The following is a 23211-nucleotide window of genomic DNA, read 5'->3' as shown; positions in this document are numbered from 1 at the left end:
CCCTAAGAGACATTTGGGGTCATTACAAGTTTGCCGGTCTGGAAACAACAGTACCGGTAAGCTTGCCGGTACCGTTGTTTCCGGACCGGCAAACTACGCGTTCTAGACCTAGCAGGCGGCACGGCACCTGCTCGCAGACCTCGACGGATGCACAGGAACCATTCATGAATGGTGCCGGTGCATCCGTTCTCCCCATTCCCATTGAGTCCTCTGGGACTCAATGGGAATGGGGAGTACTATTTTCTAGCACCCAGCAATGCGGAAATACCGGGACCGCCGGGGCTGTAATGCCCCGGTAAGTCCCCATTGTCGGGTGCTGGAAAATTCTGCCAACCTCGTAATGACCCCCATTAATTTATTTATTTATTCATTTATCAGGTATTTTTTAATGTGCCTATACAACACATGATATATCAAGGCACAACAAGGCAAAAGGGAGGGGGTGACAGGGACGAAGAAAAACAAAAATGGTCCTACTAGGCCTTGTGTCATTCGGGTCGTGCAAGTGCAGTAAAAGAAGTGCGGGGGAGAGGTGGGGTGCGGGGAGTGCCGGTCAGAGCTGAATGCGCTAATGAGGGAAAGGAAGTGCAGGTTGGAGTGGCTAGAGCGCACTTGTTGAAGGGATAGGGGGAAAAGGGCCAATGGGTTAGGCATCTGCTAAGGGGAGGCCAGGTGGACAAGTGCCAGGGGAATGCAGAGAGTGAAGGGGAAAGAAGGTTCACGTGCTAAGTGTAAGGAAGGGGCTGGATAGGCAGAAGTGCAGGCCTGGCCAGGCTAGTGCGGGGGGAGCCCGGTAGGAGCCCGGTAGGGCAAGTGCAGGTTAGGGGTGTGGGTCAGGGGAGACCAAGTGCAGGGGTAGACTGGTCGAGGAGGGCCTGGTGCCCTGTAGGAATCAGAAGGAACCAGGCAGCCAGTCAAAATGAGGCAGAGGGGGTAAGATTAGCAGGGGAGGGGGAGAGGGAAGGAGGAAGAGAAAAGGAGGGTCTTGAGAAGCTTCCGGAATTTAAGGAGATCTGGCTCAAGTCTGAGAGGGGCAGGGGGGCCATTCATATAATCTGCAGAGAGTTGGAGCTAGAAGAACGAAGGGTTCTAGCATGGAGGTATGTACGGTGAGAGAGTTGGATGAAGTGGGGTTCCAGGCCTCAGAAAGCCCTATGGATAATGCAGAGGGTCTTGAACTTGATCCTCGCAGCAACCGGAAGCCAGTGGAGAGATTGTAGGGCTGGAGAGATGTGGTCCCTGGGCCTGAGGCCAAGGATAAGTCTTGCAGTCCTATTCTGGATTAGTTGGAGGGGGCGAAGGGAGGATTTAGGTAGATTGAGGAAGAGGCTGTTGCACTAGTCCAGCCTAGAGAGGGCCAGAGTTCTCTGGGAAGGTGAGGAAAGGGAGAATGCTTCTGAGGGGCTGCAGCTGTAAGTGGGCCTTCTTGGCAAGGTCAATGAGAAGGATTTCAGTCTTACTGGCATTAAAGGCAGAGTTTGTTAGCAGCACACCATGCATGAATAGCAGTCAGATAGTCGGTAATGAAAGAGGAAAAAGAGGAGGCAGTGGAGGGAAGCTTGAAGGAGAGCTGTGTGTCATCAGCATAGCACTGGAAGTGAGGAGAGAAGGCAGAGATAAAATGGGCTAGAGGGACAAGGTAGATTTTGAAGAGACACAGCGAGAGGATAGAGCCCTAACGGACACCGCAGGTGGAGCCTGTGATGGAGGAGAGAAAAGGGTCCAGTTGAACCTGGGATGGTCGGCCAGAGAGGAAGGAGGTCAGCCAGTCCAGTGCCAGGTCAGTGATGCCAAGGGTATCATGACACCATCTATCAAATAAAGTATCCTTTGTGGGTTACCTTGGAGAAAGTTTAGGTGTCTGCACAGTTAGAGCTTAATGTTTAACAATGCAGTTGATTTATGACAACTTTATCCCTTAATGTTAGTACATAATGCTTATAAGTTAAGAAATATGAGTGTGGGTTATGGTTATGATGGGCTCAGTATGTGACTTACAGGTGGATTTAAGCATATAAACATGCACACGGGCAAATCCGAGCTACACAAATATGATTAGTATCATCAGCCGTAGTAGTCAACCCAAAGAATAAGAAGAAAGTCTCCTGGTAGCACCTGCCCAAAAGAAAAGCAACACCCTCGACCTGGTATTTGCCACATCACCAGACATTGACAGCCTTCCTCCTCAGCCGCTTGAAAGTACAAACAATGCTGCCATGCAAATTCACCACTGTCACACAAACTTCAAGCACAACAGCTAGCTAAAACCAACCAAAACACTTGACTGTTCCTTCACAACATTGCCCATTTATTTATTTATTGGACATTTGTATGGGGCCTATACACAAGTGTTTCCAGACACCACAAGCCAAAATGGGGGTGGAAGAGAGCATGAAAATCACAAAAGTAGAACAACAAACACAGTTATATTGCCCTTGTGACAATCCTACCGTGCAAGTGCATGACAAGGTGGTAAGTGCAAGGGGAGTAGAGGGAGAAGTGTATGAGTAGAGTGCCCCCAAGTGTGATGGCGGGCAAGTGCTGGGCAGGCCAATAGTGGCAAGTGCCAGGGGAGGAGAATTGGAAGGGAGGATGAGTGCGGTGGACAGGGAGGACCAAGTTGGGCTATGCCAGGAAAGGGGGCCTGAAAGCAAGTGCTGGCAAAGGATGCTCAGGGGACTGGTAGGGGGTAGCCTGGTGCCTGTATGACTCTGAAGAGACCAGGCACCAGTCGCATTGGCAGAGGGAGACATTAGCACGGGGCGGGGAGATGGAAGGAAGAGGAGAAAAGGAAAGTCTTTTCCGTAACTTAAGAAGATCTGGCTCAAGTCTGAGGGGGGTGGGAGGTCATTCCAGAGGGAGGAGCCAGCCGAGAAAAGGGATCTACCTCCCACTCTCTGCTTGGAGAAACATTTCACCTGCAGAGAGTTAGAGCCAGAGGACCGAAGAATTCTGGCTGCAAGGTATTTAGGGATGGAAAGCTGGATGGAAAGAATCCCAGACCCCAGACAGCCTTGTGGGTGCAAAGGGTCTTGAATTTGATCCTTGCGGTCACTGGGAGCCAGTTGAGAGATTTTAGGGCTGGAGAGATGCAGTCCATGGGTTTGGGGCCAAGGACAAGTCTTGCAATTCTATTCTGCATTATTTAAAGGGGGCGAAGGGAGGAAAGAGGCAGGTTGAGGAAGAGGCAATTGCTGTAGTCCATCCTAGAGAGAACCAGGGCTCTTGAGACGCTGCGCTTCTTGGAGAAGGTGAGGAAAAATAGAATGCCCCTGAGGAGATGCAACTGAAAGATGGACTTCTTGGCAAGGTCTCTGATGTGTGGAGAGAAATAGAGAGAAGAGTCAATGATGATCCCAAGGTTTTTTGCCTCACAAGTGGGTGAGGGCAGGGGACCCAGGGAGTCAGGCCACAGAGTGGGAGAAACAAGGAGCAGGCATCCCAATGAGAAGGATCTCCGTCTTACCGGCATTAAGGCAGAGATCATTTGCAGAGCAAGCACCAAACCTGAATAGCAGTCTGGCAGTCCGGTATGAGGGAGGAGGCAGACGCGGAGGAGGTAGAGGATGGCAGCTTGAGAGAGAGTTGTGTGTCGTCTGCATAACACTGTAAATGAGGGGAGAAAGTGGAGATTAGGTGGGCCAGAGGGGCCAGGTAGATGTTGAAGAGCCATGGTGATAGGATGTGCCCTGAGGGATGCCACAGTTACAGAGTGAGTTGGAGGAGAGAAAATGACCCATTTGCACTTGGGAGGGTCTGTTTGAAAGGAAGGCAGTAAGCCAATCCAGTGCCCTGTCCGTGATGCCCAGGGTATCATGGAGACAGTTTATGAAGATGGAGTGGTTGACCGTGTCAAAGGCAGGCGAAAGATAGAGGAGGATCAGAACAGATGGATTGTTAGAGTCCAGGTTACAGAGTACGTCTTTATGGGTGTTCAGGAGAGGAGTTTCCATGCCTCTGGCTTCTCTGAAACCAGACTGGTGGTCATGGAGGCAGTCAGCCGATTTGGTGTGGAGGGTCAGTTGGGGGATGACCAGCTTCTCGATGAGTTTGCCCAAAAAAGGGTGATAGAGATAGGGCAATAGTTAGCCGGACAAGAAGGGTCAGCAGACAGCTTTTTAGGAGAGGCTGCACAAGGGAGTGCTTAAGGGGTTGAGGGAAGGAGCCAGTAGCAAATGAATGGTTGCAGAGGTCAGCCAATGCTGGGGAAAGAGAGGCAATGTTGTCTGGGATGGTTCTGGAGGAGCAGGGGAGCACCTGTTTAGAGGACACCTTCAAATAGCGGGCAGCTCTAGAGATTTCATCTGGTACAATGTGAGAAAAAAAGGAGAGTATGGGGGGTGGGAGGGACAAGGGAGGCGAGAGAAGGGGGATCAGATGACAAAAAGGACAGGATTTGCAGAGTTTTGGAGGAAAAGTGGGTGGCCAGTGCAGAGCAGAGGGCCTGGGGGGGAGGAGGAGGGAGGAGGAGAGGAGGATAGGTGGAGGAGACTGCGGTAGGATTGGCAAGTTCCTTGCAGATTTTAAAGCGTTCAGCCGTGTTGTTGGTGGTTCCAGAGATGCAGGCTTGTACATGAGACTTCTTCTTGGAGCAGATTGAGAGATGATATTGCCTTTGGAGTTGGTGGCAGGCCAGTTCGTCAGATGATGAGCTAGATGCCTGCCACTTCCGCTCTGCAGCTTTGCACTTGCATTTCAAAGCAACCAAGTCAGTGTCATACCAAGAGTTGCACTTGGATGCAATCTTCATGCGGATCCTCGTGACAGGGCCGAGGATGTCCAGGGTGTTATAGATAGAAAGATGGAGGTTAGCTAGAACAGAGTTAGAGAAGAGTCAAATGAAGGGGGATGAGGAGGGATGAAGGAGGAGATAAATGCAGTGACTGACACTCGCTTCATCAAACGAATGACGGAGAAGGAGACTGGCATTGCTGGCAGAGGCATCATCAGAGGACAGGGGAGGTCAAGTGCGAAGAGAGGAGAGAGTGGTCAGACCAAGAGAGAGGGTAGTAACAGGGTTGGAGAGAGGGATGTTTGTTGAGATTAGAGCATCCAAGGTGTGGCCGGCAGAGTGGGTTGGGCCAGAGGGAAGGATAGTTAGGGAAAGAGTGTCGCAAAGGTTGTGAAAGAGAACAGTGGCCCCATGAGGAGAGTCGAGATGGATGTTAAAGTCCCCAAGGAAAATAGGTGTTGGGGAGGAGGCAAGAAGGGAGGAAGACAGGTCAGCCCATTCTGAGAGGTAGAGGGAGGTCGGTTTGGAAGGCCTGTAGATGGTAGTGAGAGTAAGAGAGAAGGTAGGCGAAACAGAACGCCTGCTGACTAGCCTTTCAAAGGATGAGTAAGTTCGATTGGGGATGATAGAGGCAAGAACCCATTCAGGGAAGATCAGAGCCACTCCCCTGCCAGGACGGGAGGCCTGGGATTGGACAGGATCTTGTAGCCCTCAGGGAGAAGAGTGTCAAAAGCAGTGACAGAGCTGGCTTTGAACCATGTCTCAGTGAGAGCAAGGACATGAAGGTCTTAAAGGAGATGACAGATATCAGAGGAGTGTTTGATAGCAGAGTGAAAATTAAGAGTAGCTAAGTGAAGCTGTTTGTGCCCTTCAAAAGATTTGTTGGGGGAAATTAGGGGGGCACCACTGGGGGGAAGGGAAGAGGGGTGATGAGGGAAGGAGAGCGGGGAAGTTGAAGAGAGATGGAAGACACCCGTCAAGAAGGAGGAGATTGGGCTGAGAGCCCTGGGCCATGATAGTGCCATTATGATGGACATCAATGGTGTATTTGGAAGATGCAAAGTGAGCCAAGAGCACTTCCCATCTGGTGCCGCCAGTAATGGGTGAGGAGGAGAAAGCAGAGAGGACAGAGACCAGATGATGGAGGGTCCATATTTTAGAAGAAAGAACAGAAAAGAGAATGTCAGTGATAGTCTGGAGGAGGCATTGATGTATGTGTTTGTTATAGGCAGACCAGGGTTGGATCTCAGGAGTGCCTTCTTCAGTTTCTTCCTTCCAGACTTCGTGAGAGAGGGAGGATATGAATTGGAGAAGCAGTTCAAAAAGATAGGGGAGACGGAGAGCACCACAGGGGCAGAGACAAGAGGGGGGGTCCAAGAATAGCAGGGTAGAGGGTCAAAAGCATTATGCAACAGTAGAATCACACCAGGTGGCCAAGCAGACAAAAATCAGTGAGCATGATGAAAATGCTTAGAATAACAGATAATTAAGAGATTGGAAAGCACACCTAGGTTCGAATTTTACCAGCACTCAAAAGCAGTACAAAATGGTGGATGCACAGTTGGAAGCCCACCAGTGAAAAAAAGAGGTTTAAATAATTGGTGGTTCTTTTTCTTTTTGAAACGGGGAATTAAGAATGCAGTAGAGAAGCAATCAGTATGAGGCACATCACGATGCATAGTACAGTTGGTGCAGAGATTAGAGGGTACAGATTAGGCTGGTATGAAAAGGAGCAGGCAAAATCTGAGCAGTCATTGTGGATGATATAGAAGACAGACAACCATATCCACATAATATCCAGCCTCAACCCCTCAGGAACTATCAAACCCTTCCTTCATGCACTCAATCACACCCTGATGGACACAGCCAACACCTAGTGCCCTGCCAACCCTTAAACACTGCTTCACCATACCTAACCCTACAGCACCTTGGCACATGGAAGAGTTCACTGACAGAAAACATACCATCCAAAAGCAAGCAAAAATCAGGCAATGATTCCAATTACTAAAAGACATCCCCACCCTGAAAACCTTCTGAAACATGTATGAAACATCTCCCCAGCCGAAACCACCACCTACTCCACAACCATCACTAAGGATTCTAACAGGACCCAAGCCCTCTTCAGTGCATTTAAACTCTGTATCAATCCTCTCCCTGAATCAACAATCCCTGAACACATAGAGAAGGGCAACACCATTAGCACGTTCTTCATGGACAGAATAGAAATAAAATATTTCAACCTCACCATGGCCATTTCACCCACCCATCCATGAATCACCCACAAATGGACCAAGGTCAAAGCAATCACCCAGAAAGACATGACCAGCATTTCTACAGTACTCAAAGCCACCTCTAATGAAGACTGCAACCTACCTCCTCCTTTGTGAAAACCAACACAGGAAGAACAGTCGCATCACTCAGATACATCATGCACAGCTCCCTCACACATGGCATCTTTCCAGGTATACTCAAGGTAGGATATGCCCTCCCACGACTGTGTTCTACACCGTGTTCTAAACTGAAGAGCTGCTGAAATACTGGTCCATCAAACATCTTCCCATCATTAAGAATATCATTGAGAAGTGGGTTGCCCTTCATCTACATATAAAGATCTTCCCGCATACCTTCCTACAAGACAACCAGACTGGCTTTGGCTCCAGAAGTATCACTGATACCACCACCATTAGGTCATTGGTAATGCTTTCTACATCATGTATAAGGGAAGCCCGTGCCTAGTAGACCTGCTTGACCTCTACAGCCTTTGACATGGTTGACCACAAAGCACTCATTGACATACGGCTTTACCAAAATGGATTTGTCAAAGAGGTTCTGTGCTGGTTTGCCACCCATTTTGCTAACACACACCAGCGCTGGAACTCTGCGCTGGAACCCTGACAAAATCAATCAGATTAACTTTGCTGCCAATTATAAAAAAGAAATAATCTGCACAAAAAGGACACGTATAATGAAAGGATTACCAAAGCAAGCTCCAGTACCAAGGAACTATTTGTAATTCTAAGAGAAATGGAATCTCCAATCCCACTTACAGACAACGTTGTGAAGGACAAACTCTGGTGTTCTAACATTCAGAATGCCCTAACGAAAACAATTGCCTTACTTCAAAACAAGATCGCTGATGAGAAAGCTACATTGCCTAACCTTGACACAAAAATAAAATGCCTATTCAATCTACTAATATACCAGAACAATATAGATTTTCTAAAGTCTCTATTCTTGAAGTCGAAAAAATCATCTCCTCCCTAAAACCTTCAAGTTGACAAGGAGACACTTGCCTGGCCCAGATAATTAAAGATGCAGCTAGAGACCTGTCACCATTCATAACTAAACTTATCAATGCCTCCTTCTTGTCAAGTATCGTTCCAAGTAACCTAAAAGAATCATGGGTCTTACCCTTATTAAAAAAGCAAACTCTGGACCCCACTATCCCGACTAATTACAGGCCGATCACAACGGTGCCTTTCTTGCTTAAAATACTTGATAAAAGCATATCTTCAGATACAGAAGTATCTAGAAACTCACCAGCTCCTAGGTGTCCGCCAATCGGGATTTAGGCCACAACATGGCACGGAAATGGCACTAATCGACTTAAAATCCCAAACTGACGAACTTAAGGGCAAAAGGAAAACTGCCTCCTTGACTTGTCCGCCGCCTTCAACTTGGTGGACCATGAAGTATTATGCAAACATCTTGCCTCTGCGGCCCAGAGCTTGGGTACAATCCTTCCTGAATAATAGGACTATGAGGGTCTTCTCCCTATCAGTTTCCGCAGAACCTATCCCTATAAATTGTGGCATACCGCAAAGTTCTTGTGTCTCGCCAACAATGTACAATATATTCACAAAGCCCCCATATGACAAATTGGACAATCTTGGTGTCACCTACACAAATTATGCAGATGACACCCAGATCCTCATACCACTTTTGTGCGATTACAATAAGGACATGGCTCTCGTGAATAAAATATACCTAATCATTCAGGCATGGTTGGCAGCTCATGGCCTATGCCTGAATGACGACAAAACGGAGCTCCTGATACTTGGAACTGTCACCAATCTGAAAAAATGCAACCCCAACTACTCTGCCTTTAGTATTGATGGGAACTTAATTAAGGTTTTAAAGGAAGTAAAAACATTAGGCTTTTACCTAGATTTCGCTCTAACCTTGAGTAAACAAGTCACTACTATGGCATTGACAACAACATACACTTCCAAGTTAATCAGGGCCTGCCGGCCGTTCCCATCTAAAGCAAGCTGTATCATTCTAGCTAATGGCCTTATACTCTCAAAATTGGACTACTGCAATGCCCTTTACCTAGGTGCCAGTAAGTACATTCTGAATAAAATTCAAATCCTACAGAATAACGCACTCAGAACTGCATTAAGAATTCCAGCAGAGAGCATATCTCAGAGCTGAGCAGACAAAACCACTGGCTGTCCATCAATGACAGAATCTTACTTAACAGTCTCCCTCACAATCAAATGCCTTAACAATGCTGCACCACCATACCTAGCAGAGAGAATAGTTATGAAACATACCTCTCGCCCTACTAGATCAGCGAACTCCTTCTGCCTCATCATACCCATATTCAAACAAAAAAGAAATCTGGAGGAAGCAGCTTCCATGTCATGGCAGCACAGACCTGGAATACACTCCCACTCTCCCTAAGAGCGTAACAATCCTTCCATAGTTTTAGGCGTAATACCCTACACTGGCTTAGAACTAATGACAAGTGACCTCCGGTGCATTTCTGTACTGAACATTGTATTATGTAGTTAGGCAGAATCCTGTGCAGTTCCCTTGGGGACCACTGCAAGAAGATTAAGACTACAGGAGTAAGCAGTAAACCCAATTGGTAGCAGTCCGCACCACCCAGATTTACCTGGTAGCTGTGGCTGAGCAGTCAGACCTCTCTCAAGATGAGTAGGGCAGTATACAGAGGATACACAATAGGGCCAAAAACACAGTAGAGCAAGCAAACACTGACCAGAGCTTGGTATCAAAAGTATATAATTATTTAACACACACTTAAGGAAATACACTAGCACTATAATTCAAAGCAAGTTCAAACACAATCTGAAAAGTATACACACCTCCCTTAAGAATTATTAGAGAAGTCTAAGTCAAAACACCACTATTTGTAAAAACAGATGCGAGCGCGGGACTTAGATGGCACTCCAATAATTAAGTTAAAGGAAGAGAAAAAGGAAGGTCATGAAAATAGCACAGTTCCCAACATGTTTCTAAGACCAAAACAAGTTAGTGAAGGCAGAGTCTAGTGTAGAGCCAAAGTTCATAGGCAAGGTCCACTTTAAATGGAGCAAGGTGAAATGTGCCCAAGATCGCACAGTTTAGAAATGCACTCAAGTCTTTGTAAAAATGTTCAAAAGATGTTGGGTTGATTCAGAAGGTACAGTTAGAAAGTCTGGGGGCCAACCCAGTTGGAAAGCCAAGGATTTAAGGGTCACCTTTAGCAAACCGTAGAAAGGGAGGCCAGGTGGAACACAGTACCTTTAAAGTTGAGGAATCTCCAGCGGTGGCAGTTGTTCCTGGCAGCGGGTGCAGTTTGTGGTTTCGACCAGGGAAAGAGAAGATCTCGTCAAGGAGGAAACTTGGAGTCGTTGCACTGCCTAGGGAAGAGTCCACCCGCGGAGTTCATCGGTTAAAAGGTATGTTCCTTTTATTCGCGGTCACAGTGGTGAAGCTTGGCTATCCGTCCGCCGGGGTGCTTGGCAGGGGTGATTCGACCAAGAGACGTCCTGGAAGGCGAAATGGCAAACTGGTTGATCCCACCAGCTCAGGGGAAGAAGACTCTTTCAGCAGAAGATCTTCTCTTATCGTCGGGAAAGTGGAGAGGTCATTGCAGCAGGGCTCCACCGGTGGCGTTGTCGTTGCAGATGGCTCAGCTTCTCCGCTCTTCGGATTTCTTAGGTCCTGTGGTGACTTCTGAAGTTCCAGTCCCAAAAGCCCTGCTTTTATGCAGGAAACCCACATTCAACAGCCTACCTGTCACTCATACATGCTAAGTGGTGAGCCGCGTGGCTCACCACTGGGCCAATCAGAACAGAGTGCGACTTGAGTTGCTAAGGCAACGCAGTCCAGGGTGCCCATTCCCCCACCCACACATCCTGTGGAACCCAGACAGAGTGGCACCAGTTGGAGGGCTTCTGTGGAGAAGCCCGCCAAAAAGTGTAACAAAGGGCCCGACCTTGGTTGGAGTTACAGAGACGGACACAAACGCCATTTTAGAAAAGACTTCTGGTGAAAAGACCCAACCGGTGATTTAATTTTACATAAATAAACCGGCGATATCTTTAACATTGCACCAAAAAGTGGTGCGTTTAAAACCAATGGGAAAATCCCATAGAAAATATTCCGGTGGAATATTTTGCGTGGTAACCACTGCCACCAACCAGAAACTCGACAAGGGGGGACTGGACAGTGCCCCCTTGGAAACAGACCCAGGGACAAACGAATTAACCCCTTCCAGTACTTCCACAATATGATGGTTTGTACTGGTTCTGTTCACAATTTTGGACTTGTAAAGTCAATGGTGACTTTACATGCCCTGGAGACAGTAGTCAGTCCCAGGGTATGGAGTCTATGGTGGGGTGTCACTATGACACCCCTGTGTTACTGCACGGAGGGTGCTGTGTAACACATACACTAAAACAGATGATACCCTATGGAGTAAAAGACCCCATAGCCCATAAGCACACAAAAAGTCAAAGACATACCTCAAATCATGCTTAAGAGTGGGAGGAAAAGAGTCTCACTCTTAGCAGGAGAAAAGAAAAAAAAAAAGAAATCCAGCAAAGCTGCTGGGGGACTCACTTAGGTTTGGGAAATTAGCCTTACAAGAGAATTCTCCCTAAGATATGTATTATATATAATATTTGTCATTTTATTTCTCTTTATATACAATTGTAAAGGTTTATATAAACCAAAACAATAAAGATAATAATAATAATAATAGTATTATAGCTTTTACTTTGCTCACGACTATCCTGATGCCTCTGTATCCATTACTGATGTCTGTATCGTTATGTCCTCTACTGGACGTGCTGTGTTTGTACTCCCTATACTGCTAACTCTGTATTCTATGCATACCCTAGCACGTAATATCTGTAAATATGAAGCTTAAAGTAAACTTTTAACCTTTTGCACCCAGTTACCTGAGGGTTTGGTGCGCCATACAAATAAAGAAAACAAACAAACAAACCATCTATGGTTCAGGAAACATGATGGACACTATATTCCTGGGACTGCAAGTTGGAAGAAGGGCACTGGGTCTATGTCCCAGTACGAGCTAGAAAATAATAAAGTAGACACACATTCTGTTCAGAATGACAAGTGGGTTCATGGAGTTTATTACAAGCAATCTGACACTTTCCTAGGTCGCCGGGCTAGAAGGTGGTAACTAAAGCACTTGACGGTAAACATTTCATCTTGCCATGGTATGATACTCCAGAGTCTGGGGAAACATACCATTCCAAATTACAGCATGTTCCCATAGAGACGTCACTAATTCACATGAGTTAATTCTTCCTAACACAACTCCCGTGTCTCCTTTGGTCTTTCTTCATTATACATGCATACATGCCCATATAGAGGCACTGCTTGTTTCAATAAGCCCTAAGGATACATAATGGTAGCTATCATTTAAGCAGTATTCTACTAGGAGGCTTGGACGGGTTGTCCTGAGGTGAAGCTAAGGCTCTACTGTACTCCAGGTCAATAGCTACCCAGGACACGTTTCTCCTTGGAGAATGTTGATATTGTGTTCAAAACCTTCTGAATTTGGTTTTGAATAACAATTATCTTTCTAAAAAGGTGATTTCCTTGTATCCCCCCGGCGGTGATGTGCGGTGTATATATTGCTTGTTTAAACAAATGGAAAACACGTATATTCTTTTAACCCTTTAAGTGCCAAGGACGAGGTATCTCGTCCTTGGGATTACCTCCCCAGTGCCAAGGACGAGATAGCTCGTCCTTGGCACTTAAGGGGTTAAGCTGTGGAATGTTCATTTGGATTTGACGCGAGTATTTTACTCACCTGTTTGTTGCTTTTTTGAGTCAAGATTATTCGGGATGTTTACCTGTCCTGCTTAAAAGGTACAACATGCGACCCATAAAAATTGAAATTGAACAGCATGTGAATATTCGCAGATCATAGGAGGGCTTCCAATCCCTGCTGTACATTTGTGGTGGCATAAGGGATGCTGTACTAATGACGGTGTAAGGACTAGGTTAGTGTCAGGGCTTCCAGTCATGCGCTGTGGCGTCACTGCATCTTGCTCTTGCCCCATTCCATGTCTCCTCTGTAATGATACCCCATTCAATAGTTCTTACCTTCCCTTTGCTATGAGAAGAGTCTGCAAACTTGTGGCAACATTCAGTGAATCTGTGACTGCATGGAATCACTTGAAAACGGTGAAAGCACCCAGGGGACCACATACGAAACCCACAGATCCCCTCCCAAGCACTTATCAATTCAAAAGCAGTGTAGGCGTGCAGGCAGCAATCCCTGCCACTCCTGCAAGCAAAGGGAAATTCAAAATGGCGACCAGCCTTCTTATGCCCTTAGGCTACCCCAACATATATGGGGCACAAGGCCCAATCAGGAAAAAGTCCAACCCTTACAGCACAGGTGCAAATCAATGTGCTGGAAGGGTTGCTCATTACAGCCCATTGATTGCACCTACAAGGGAAGAGGCAAATTGCCATTAAAAGGCAGTCAGCTAAGCAAGAAATTGTCAGTCATGGGAAAGCTGCACGAAGGAGGAAGCAAGCGCTTGCTGGGAGACCCCAATTAGGAAATCTTGGTATGAACAGAAGCCGGAAGAGGAACCTATAAAATAGGTACTGGTGCACAGTGAAGGAAGAGAAGCACAGGGAAAGTGTTATTTGGCACAGAGAGCGTTATTGAAGTTTGAAAAGGGGGAACATTTGTGAAGACAGGAGCAGATTTGGTTGAGAATGAAGTTATGGAATTGGAGCTGGAGCTGGTCAGGAAACTGGAGTGAAGGATAGAAGGAGAATATCATTTGAGGATAGAGGCAGAGGGGTACCACCTGTGAGAAAGAGACGAGGGATATCATTTGGGAAGAGGACCGCAGTACAGAAATGAGCATATTATATGGGAGACTATAAAGTGTATTATTGTAAGGAGGACGGTGTGAGATCATCGTTTGTAGAGAGATATCATTGCAGAAGGGTCATATGAAGTTACTAGATGGGAGATCTACCAGAGATGGGTCATGGGGAGACTGGAGGGAAGGATATGATCTGGCAGAAGGAGAGTCAAGAAAAAGGTTGATTATTGATGCACACCTCAAATTAAATGGCAATGAAACATACATTTAAGAGATGTTGTAGATTAAGTTTAGGTGCGGGGGAGCAACTGAGGCCATGGCACAAGACCCCTACAAACAACAGACAGTTGGAATGAGGATTCAACGAGGGAACCCTCCCGTCCCCTGCACACTTTAGGATGGTTGGACTAGGTCCATATGGCCAAAATTGAATTCTTCATACAAAAGGAAAGAAACAAAAGGGAGAACGTTTGTACAAGTTTTTTTTACCTTAATGTAATTCATTAAACTCATGCTGTGCATTTCAGTCTCATCTGTGAGTCAGAGCAGACTACATTGTCAGAGTAATTGTAATTAATCTAATGCCACAAGGGCACCTTCATTCCCAGTTAAATTCAGGGTGAGGGGAGGGGAAGAGGTTCAGAGAGACGTTTCTAGTCCAGTTCAAGAGAAGTCATCGTTCAAAAGTGTTTAGAAAGAATGTAGGTAGGTAAAGGAGCCATATAGGACAAGATATAAGAGAGTTTAATTACCAGTAAGCAAAGCGTTCAAGGGCATCGGGTGCAGATAGAGATCCTTGGTGGTGAATCAGATAATGTGTAGATCCTCCACGGGAAATACAGTTTGCTGTAGTCAAGAGGAAAACGCAGCTGCAACAAGAATGAGGAGCAAGTGAGTAAAAATCAAACTCTGATGAGAGGTAATTTCAACCCTAGGCACTAGACGAAATGTAGTACCTGTGGAGTGTACAAGAGGAGTGGCAAGTGCTGGAGAGAATATTCGAATGACGTGGAAGCCTGATATATTCGGGGTTCATTCACGTTAAACACTGTGTAACCTCTGTTCAACGTTCATCAAGAGTCAGCAAAGCACTCTAGAGAATATGATATAAGTGTGAGCATGAGAGGAATACTAAAACAACATATATTGATACAATACTATCCACAACTAAAGTGTTGGCTGATGAAAAAAATATACCTCGTGGTATACGCTTAGCAGTTATGGTGCGCGAACTGTCAGGCACAGCGTGCTGGCAATGCGCTTTCTTCAGTGGGCGGTTTGTAAGGATAGGAATTCAGGCAAAACGAATACAGTGCACATGTGCACTACGAGTCTCAATGCGCAGATGATGATCTGTGAAAAAGTGTAACGGAGAATTAACCCGGATCGAGGTTAAGAAAGTACTTAAACTAGAAATCTCAATGGGATAGACAAAATAAATAATAAATAATAAAGGGAAAATAGAAAAAGTATGAAGAGAAAATGTCAACAATACTAATATTAAAATTCCCACTTTCATTTGGACCTTGGCGGATGGAGCTTGTTTCATTTTGACGTTTCTGTATTTCAGTGGCACCTCCTAATCTGTCTACTTCCCCATTGAATAGTCTTTTTGTTGACTCTGCAGGATTTTTCAATAGTATTGTTTACATTTTCTCTTCATACTTTTTCTATTTTCCATTTATTATTTATTATTTATTTATTTTTTATTTTTTATCTTTATTTTCATCAATTTTATTCCACATATACTTTCACTCCTCTTGACACATTGTGGTTTTCCTCGGCGGGCTCACCCGATGACTACCTACTCCATTCTAAGATGGCCGACCCTTTAGGTGACTGCTTTAGTCCCTTTCTCTATCTTCACATTCGCCAACCTTTTCTTCCACATTGCGCGCCGTCTCCATAGCTGCTAGGACGCGTTGACCGGCGGCAGCTGTCTTTGCGATTGGTCTCCTATTGTGCAGGTAAGCGCACGTTACCGGGCATTGTCTATCCCATTGAGATTTCTAGTTTAAGTACTTTCTTAACCTCGATCCGGGTTAATTCTCTGTTACACTTTTTCACAGATCATCATCTGCGCATTGAGACTCGTAGTGCACATGTGCACTGTATTCGTTTTGCCTGAATTCCTATCCTTACAAACCGCCCACTGAAGAAAGCGCATTGCCAGCACGCTGTGCCTGACAGTTCGCGCACCATAACTGCTAAGCGTATACCACGAGGTATATTTTTTTCATCAGCCAACACTTTAGTTGTGGATAGTATTGTATCAATATATGTTGTTTTAGTATTCCTCTCATGCTCACACTTTTATCATATTCTCTAGAGTGCTTTGCTGACTCTTGATGAACGTTGAACAGAAGTTACACAGTGTTTAACGTGAATGAACCCCGAATATATCAGGCTTCCACGCCGTTCGAATATTCTCTCCAGCACTTGCCACTCCTCTTGTACATTCCACAGGTACTACATTTCGTCTAGTGCCTAGGGTTGAACTTACCTCTCATCAGAGTTTGATTTTTACTCACTTGCTCCTCATTCTTGTTGCAGCTGCGTTTTCCTCTTGACTACAGCAAACTGTATTTCCCGTGGAGGATCTACACATTATCTGATTCACCACCAAGGATCTCTATCTGCACCCGATGCCCTTGAACACTTTGCTTACTGGTAATTAAACTCTCTTACATCTTGTCCTATATGGCTCCTTTACCTACCTACATTCTTTCTAAACACTTTTGAATGATGACTTCCCTTGAACTGGACTAGAAACGTCTCTCTGAACCTCTTCCCCTCCCCTCACCCTGAATTTAACTGGGAATTAATGTGCCCTTGTGGCACTAGATTAATTACAACTACTCTGACAATGTAGTCTGCTCTGACTCACAGATGAGACTGAAATGCACAGCATGTGTTTAATGAATTACCTTAAGGTATAAAAAACTTGTACAAACGTTCTCCCTTTTGTTTCTTTCCTTTTGTATGAAGAATTCAATTTTGGCCTTATGAAGAAGAGGAAAGTATCCTCGAAACGCGTCGCCACATGAATTGGATTCCACCATTGTTTCAAATTTATTGTGACCTACTATTGCACTGCTTTGCTTCTTGAATTTGTAAATGTTTCTCCTTTTGAAATATTGTGTATTTGACACTTTAGATATAAACTTTTGCTATAAAAACACACAACTGAACTCTTTGGTTTATATGTTTTTTGTATTAATATGAGAAAACAGTAGTGGACCTAGTCCAAACATCCTAAAGTGTGCAGGGGACAGGAGGGTTCCCTCGTTGAATCCTCATTCCAATTGTCTCAGAAGGAGAGTCAAGACCTTAGAAGAGGAGAAAGGGGTTGTCAGGTGTAAAATGGACATGGGAGGAGATTGAAGAGAGTGGTGAACTAAGAGATAAACTCCATCAACAGAGGCAAGAAAGGGTTGGAAGCCTGGAGTCGGAAAGAGGTGTATTTATTTATTTATTTATTGCATGTGTTAAACGCCAAAACCCTCAGGTATCACAGCGTTATTACAGACATCTTATCATAAGTTTCCACAGTAGTCCAATTACATTTAATAGTGCATTAATACAAGCATTAAAAGATTACATTTCATAGTCATTTACATAGATACAGGTTCTGGTGGCAGACAATCCTAGGGAGGCCTGAAGATAAAGCTTTGAGGCTTAGACCCTCAGAGAAGATGAAGGGGGGACCCGCTACCGAGACAGAGAATACGGAGGTCCAGGAGGAGCAGGTTGAATCATGAGAAAGTACAAGGGAAAGTGGAGGGTTGAGATGGAAAGACATCATTGGAGGACAGGAGGGGCAGCCCAGGAATAGATCGGGCAAGCAAAGGGACAGGGCGAGCCCCAAGAGGAACAAGGGAAGAAAAGGGTGAGTAGCAAACCCTAAAAGGGTGCAGTAAATCCTTTCAAGAGCACCAACCTCGTACTCTGGCTAACAGGAAGTTGCTGATGGTCTAATAGAGGACTACCCCACTGAAGCTGCCTAGGAGGCAGCGGGCAGGGGGGCCCCCGAAAGCATCTGGCTTACTGAGAAATGTGACACTGCGGATGGAGCAACTCTATGTTGTGAGTAAAGGGTTGGAGGACAGGACAAGCACCCCCAGTCTAACCCCGAGAGGAGTGACGACATCCTCTGTGAGGAATAAGTATTTTGATGTGACCCTTGTCATTTGATAGGACTTAAATGAACTTTGGAACACTTCGATTTACACCCATAACTTGGCTGCGATAGTTTGATTTGTTTCCCAGAACTTGGCGAGACTGGCTATTGATGTGGTGGACCCCCTTTGGAGCATGAGGGGGCCGTGCTCTGTTCAGTGTTTGACCCCCTTCTTCACCTGACACTTGGAGACCCTCGCAGTTTGATACTTTACTTAATAAGTTATACCACAAGCCTGACCTTTTGCATTATCATCTACACTGAAAGTGAAATAACACGTTTTAAAACGATTTCTGCATGTCTGCGTCTCCATTTTGAGAACATTTTCGAAATCCAACATTCACACACATTCTACTTCAATTTACTACCGTAGAAGGTGAAACTTGCTTGTTAATTTGCTAAGAGAATTATGAAAACTGATGTTATTATCCATGGCCAATGTGAAACTGGCAAAGTATAATTTTGGGGAGAATGTGAAACTGGCATGGGCAATTTCGAAAGGCATTGCAATATGATTCACTAGAGCAATGTGAAACCAGCAGGACAATGTTATGATATGATAGTATATTTATATAGCACCTATACGCAATGTGTTTCAAAGCGCTTCAAGGCAAGGGCGGGAACAAGGGAAAATACAATGACATTCTTACAGGCCATGAACAGTAAGGATGTGAAATTAACTATCGTACTCGGCCTGACGACATTTCAGATAGTGCAAGAGCTACGACATAGATGAGGGAGGGAGGGGGATAGTAGGAAGGAAATGGAAACAGACAGGCGACTATCGTACTAGGCCTGATGACATTTCAGATAGTGCTGGAGGGGGGGGGGACTAAGGGGAGCAGAGACGAGACAGGCGCGATTGCTTGCATCAAGCAAGGTGAGTCAAGCGTACACATTTAATGTGGGCAATGATGTAGCATGACAGCATGCTTAACAGTGGACATGGGAAACTGCAATGGCACTGTTGAGACTGGCACGACCACGTTTTGGGGGCATTTTGAAACTGGCACAGAACACATATTTGGGGAAATAAGAAACTAACATTGCCACTTTGAATTAAAATGATATACCACTGCTTAACTAGGGAAATCTGAAACTGGCATGACACTGTTTAAAATAACATGATACCTTTCTGGAGTAAAAGAGAAACTGGCATGGTCATTTAGCATATGGCACATCACAATATTAGACGCACACTCAGATATACCTTGGAAGCAGAGGCGTAGCCAGGATTGTCTAGCAAATGGGGCCTGATGCTAATGTAGTTGGGCCCACTGCACTGACAAAAACATCTGTAAATTCCCACACAGCGCTGCTGAGTGGGCATTTACAGATTTTGGGTATGCCTTGCCCCTCAGGCCCTACCCTGCCTACGCCTCTGCTTGGAAGTAACTTTGCATGCGGTGGCAGCACTGGCATGTAATAGAAACTCTGATCCCAGTATATTTTCTGTTTCTTCAAGTGCATTTTCTAAATAACACCACAATGGCATGAATTCAAGCACAGTACACGAGGCTGGCATAAGTATAGTTAAAGGCACAATAGTTAACATTCTTATAGTGTCTACTGGCATGCAATGTATGATTGTGTTTTTCTCAGAGGGATACTAGCACACTGTGGCGAGTACTGCTTTTGTGAGGTGGCGGACATTTCTGTCTTATGCGCATCGAGCATCTAGTCGGCCCAGAGCGTTCTCATGAGCACCAGCCTCATTATCTCCTGTGACCCGGCATGGGCCACCCCTCTGAGGTACTGCAATATATCATGTGTCCCCCGGCTGCAAGTCCAGTGGCTTTTTAGGCAAAGCTGAAAAGCGGTACTGGAAACAACACCCTTGGGTCGGCCCTATGATGTGCAAAAAACATATCGGGGAGAAAAATGCCTCGCACCCTTCCTGCCTCCAAACACCGATTGGAGCCATCGACCCATTTTGCTTACTCCACCGTAAGTGCCACGGACGAGTATGCCCGTCCTTTTTGCATAGACTTGCATAATAGCCTGGCAGTTAAGGGGTTTTAAAATTGGGAATATATGTACATTCCACCCTTTGCAAGCTGACCAGATGCAGCAGATAAAACAATGACAATATGTAGTCTGCTGCCAGCTGTGAATCTCCATTACAAAATGAAACCAGACTACTCTGAGATTATGAATGAACTCCTGATTCAGGCTCTGCAGGCGGGGCAGGGCTGCATGCAGTGACTGGTGCATTTATTCAAACTTTATTATAGCGCTGACCCTGCCCAGAGGATTTCAGAGACCTACGCAGAGTTCAATAGGTGGAGGTGAAAGCAAGTTTGACTTTCAGAACAGGATAAGAACATCAGAAGAGGTGGTGGAGAGCAGAGGAAAAGGTCTGACTGTGCGAGCTGGAGGAAAATAAACAGCAGGGGCTGTTGAAAAGACATGGGCCTCATTACCAGTTTGGGGATAAATCGGCAGTACATCCATCCACTGATTCAACATTACAATCGTTGACCAATGCTGCCACTCAGTCCCGTAGCATTAGCACAGGATTACAAGTGCCGGTATGAGCGCGTAAATCCTCACATTGCCGTCCATAGGACTCCGTGTGGCGTTTTTGCAGATTTACCATCCGCGGCAATTCTGCATGTTAAATACACCAATTACACACACATACACAAAAATCCTCCACTACAAGGTCAAACTCGGAATTCGGCAGTGAAGTAAAAGCAGCGGTAATTCCCTTACTGCCCAAAAACCTGGTGGCAACAGGGAATTACCACCATTTTTTTACCGCCCTGCCAAACTCGCAATGATGCCCATAACTTTAGTGGGCTAACATATATTTTCCTTTGCAAGCTTTCAGTACAATATAGACCCGCTGTTCTCGTATAGAAAACTGAAATGAGTGCTAAACTAGCAAAGGACGACCCTTTGAAGATCACTTACTCGTTCTTCAAACTGTGCAGAAGCAACAGGAATATTTGACCTAAACCATTTTTGTACGATGTGAAATTATTGGTCAACTTGACCAGACAGAGTTCCTTCTCGTGTCAAGCCAATGAACCCTGTCAGTGTATACCAGTCCCAGAATAAGCGGTCACATGTGCAGGCTACGCATTAACACATTCTTTTAAAACATCAACATATACGTCTTCCACAGAACTATTGTATAAAACAATCTGTGCCTTTCACTCCCAAACATTAATCTGAACGTTTCACTCTTTTCTCCAAGCCCATCTTATCATCTCATTCTCGCAGACAGGTGCCACTTTCTTACGCATGTAGAAGTTCATTGAATACTCTGTCTGTTGTCTATGTTTATAGCAGCTTCATTGTTGATTATTGTCTTTGAAAGGCTCAAGTCCTTGCAATGATTGGCCAAACAAAAGAAGCAGAACAAATGACCACTCAAATTGCAGCAGAGGAAGCTGGATGTCTGGAATGCTATCGACTTCTGTCAGCAATCTACAGCAAGCTTGAACATTTCAACAAGGTAGAGTAAAATCTACGGTTGCACCAATCAGATTGTACTAGGTAATGTTTCCGGTATTTGTCTATGATGTTAGCTTTGATTATGGTGAAACTTTTTAACATAGTATTTTCCCACCAGCTTTCATTGTGTGTTATGTTATATTATGTTATGTTAAGTTATGTTAGGCAAAAATGTTTCCGGTATTTGTCTATGATCTTAGGTTTGATTATGGTGAAACTTTCTAACATAGTATTTTCTCACCAGCTTTCATTGTGTGTTATGTTATAATATGTTATGTTAGGCAAATTTGTATCACGAACATACACCCAAAGGTACCTTGGCGCGAGGACCAGCACAACAACCACAAGCAAAAAACAAAGGAAATCATCAAAAAGGGTTGTTTTAAGTAGACGACGGAAAGTCAAATGATTCTCAGTAGATTTGAGTTTGAGAGGAAGACTGTTCCACAGCTTGCCAGCTGCGATGGAGAAGGCCCTGCCACCCACAATCTGGAGGCAAAACCTTTGAACCAGGACCAAACGGTCACTGCCCAAACTGAGAGTCCGAATAGGAACATAGGTCTGGAACTTGTCCCAAAGAAATTCGGGTTCAACCTGGTGGACCGCCCGATGAACAATACACAAGGATTTAAAAGCAATCCGTTGTTGCACTGGAAGCCAGTGCAGATGGCGTAACACCGGGCTGAGGTGTGAGTCATACGGGGTTGCAGTAGCAACCCAAGCTGCTAGGTTCTGGGAAAGTTGCAGTCGATTAATCGGACCAATCGGCTGGGCCAAGTAAAGAGCGTTGCAGTAATCAATCCTGCTCAAAACCAAACTCTGCTATTTGTGTAACTGTTCATGAAGATTTACCCCCACTAACCCAGAAAATCAATACAAATTAAAGAGGAAGCAGAAAAAAACAAATGTTAAATTAAAATGAATGTAAACGGATAAGAACAATTCTAATGAAGAAAATAAAAATAACGAAATAAACTTTAATACAAGACATTTTAAAAGCGAATGTCACAAACTAAAGAAATAACAGTCCATCTAATTACAAAATGACTATATACAGTAATTTAAATGTGACAATCATCACATAATGGTGTGATACCCCCACACTTCAGTGCCCTGGAGATTCCTCTGCACCAAACCTTCCCCGCCCCAAGTCCTCAACCAATTGCCTGAATTATTGAGTAAAACTGCTGGTTGTAATGAGGTGTACACCTTCAAGAACCTTCCTAAAAGCCTTGCTCTACTATGGCCCATATTTTACAGCAGTATTTTCAAAAAAGAAGTCATTATTTTGTAATTGTTTAGAGTAATATATATTTGAAATTGTATTTTTGAATAGCTCCAGGTCAATTATTTCTTTGCTTTTACTGGCAATTTTTTCAGACAACTTCGTTTACTCGTTCTCGTTTTTCCTTCGGCACATACTTTGCTCATGAAAGGCCTTCTCTGCACTCTTTGGAGCAGGAGACGTGACAAGCAAACGGTGCCTCCCCTTTCATTTCTCATTTCTCTTGTTCCACCTAACGATCCACGTCCAGACACTGAGTGCACACCATCGTGGATGGGATGATGGCTATTCTCGCAAAGCCTCCAATGCTGTCCTGTTTCAGCGGTTGAGCCGGCTTCAGCAGTGAGTGTCCAGCATGTGATGTGTAAATGTCCAGCAGCCTGGTGGTCAGGAGTCCAATCATTGCCAGCAGGATCGGGCGGCTACGTGAGCAAGCATT

General features: G+C 45.1%; 1 protein-coding gene across 1 annotated transcript in view; it reads left to right on the top strand.

Moving 5' to 3' along the window:
- Positions 1-23211, top strand: part of TMTC1 (transmembrane O-mannosyltransferase targeting cadherins 1) — a 1779343-nt gene that overhangs the window by 1683179 nt on the left and 72953 nt on the right. The window contains exon 17 of the mRNA XM_069628531.1: positions 21351-21488. Coding sequence (XP_069484632.1) covers positions 21351-21488 — 138 coding nt within the window. The remainder of the gene's footprint in view (positions 1-21350; positions 21489-23211) is intronic.

Source organism: Ambystoma mexicanum, chromosome 12 (genome assembly GCF_040938575.1).
Source record: "Ambystoma mexicanum isolate Mex_15411 chromosome 12, UKY_AmexF1_1, whole genome shotgun sequence".
Classification (NCBI taxonomy): Eukaryota; Metazoa; Chordata; class Amphibia; order Caudata; family Ambystomatidae; genus Ambystoma; species Ambystoma mexicanum.
This window is presented reverse-complemented; position numbering and strand designations above follow the sequence as displayed.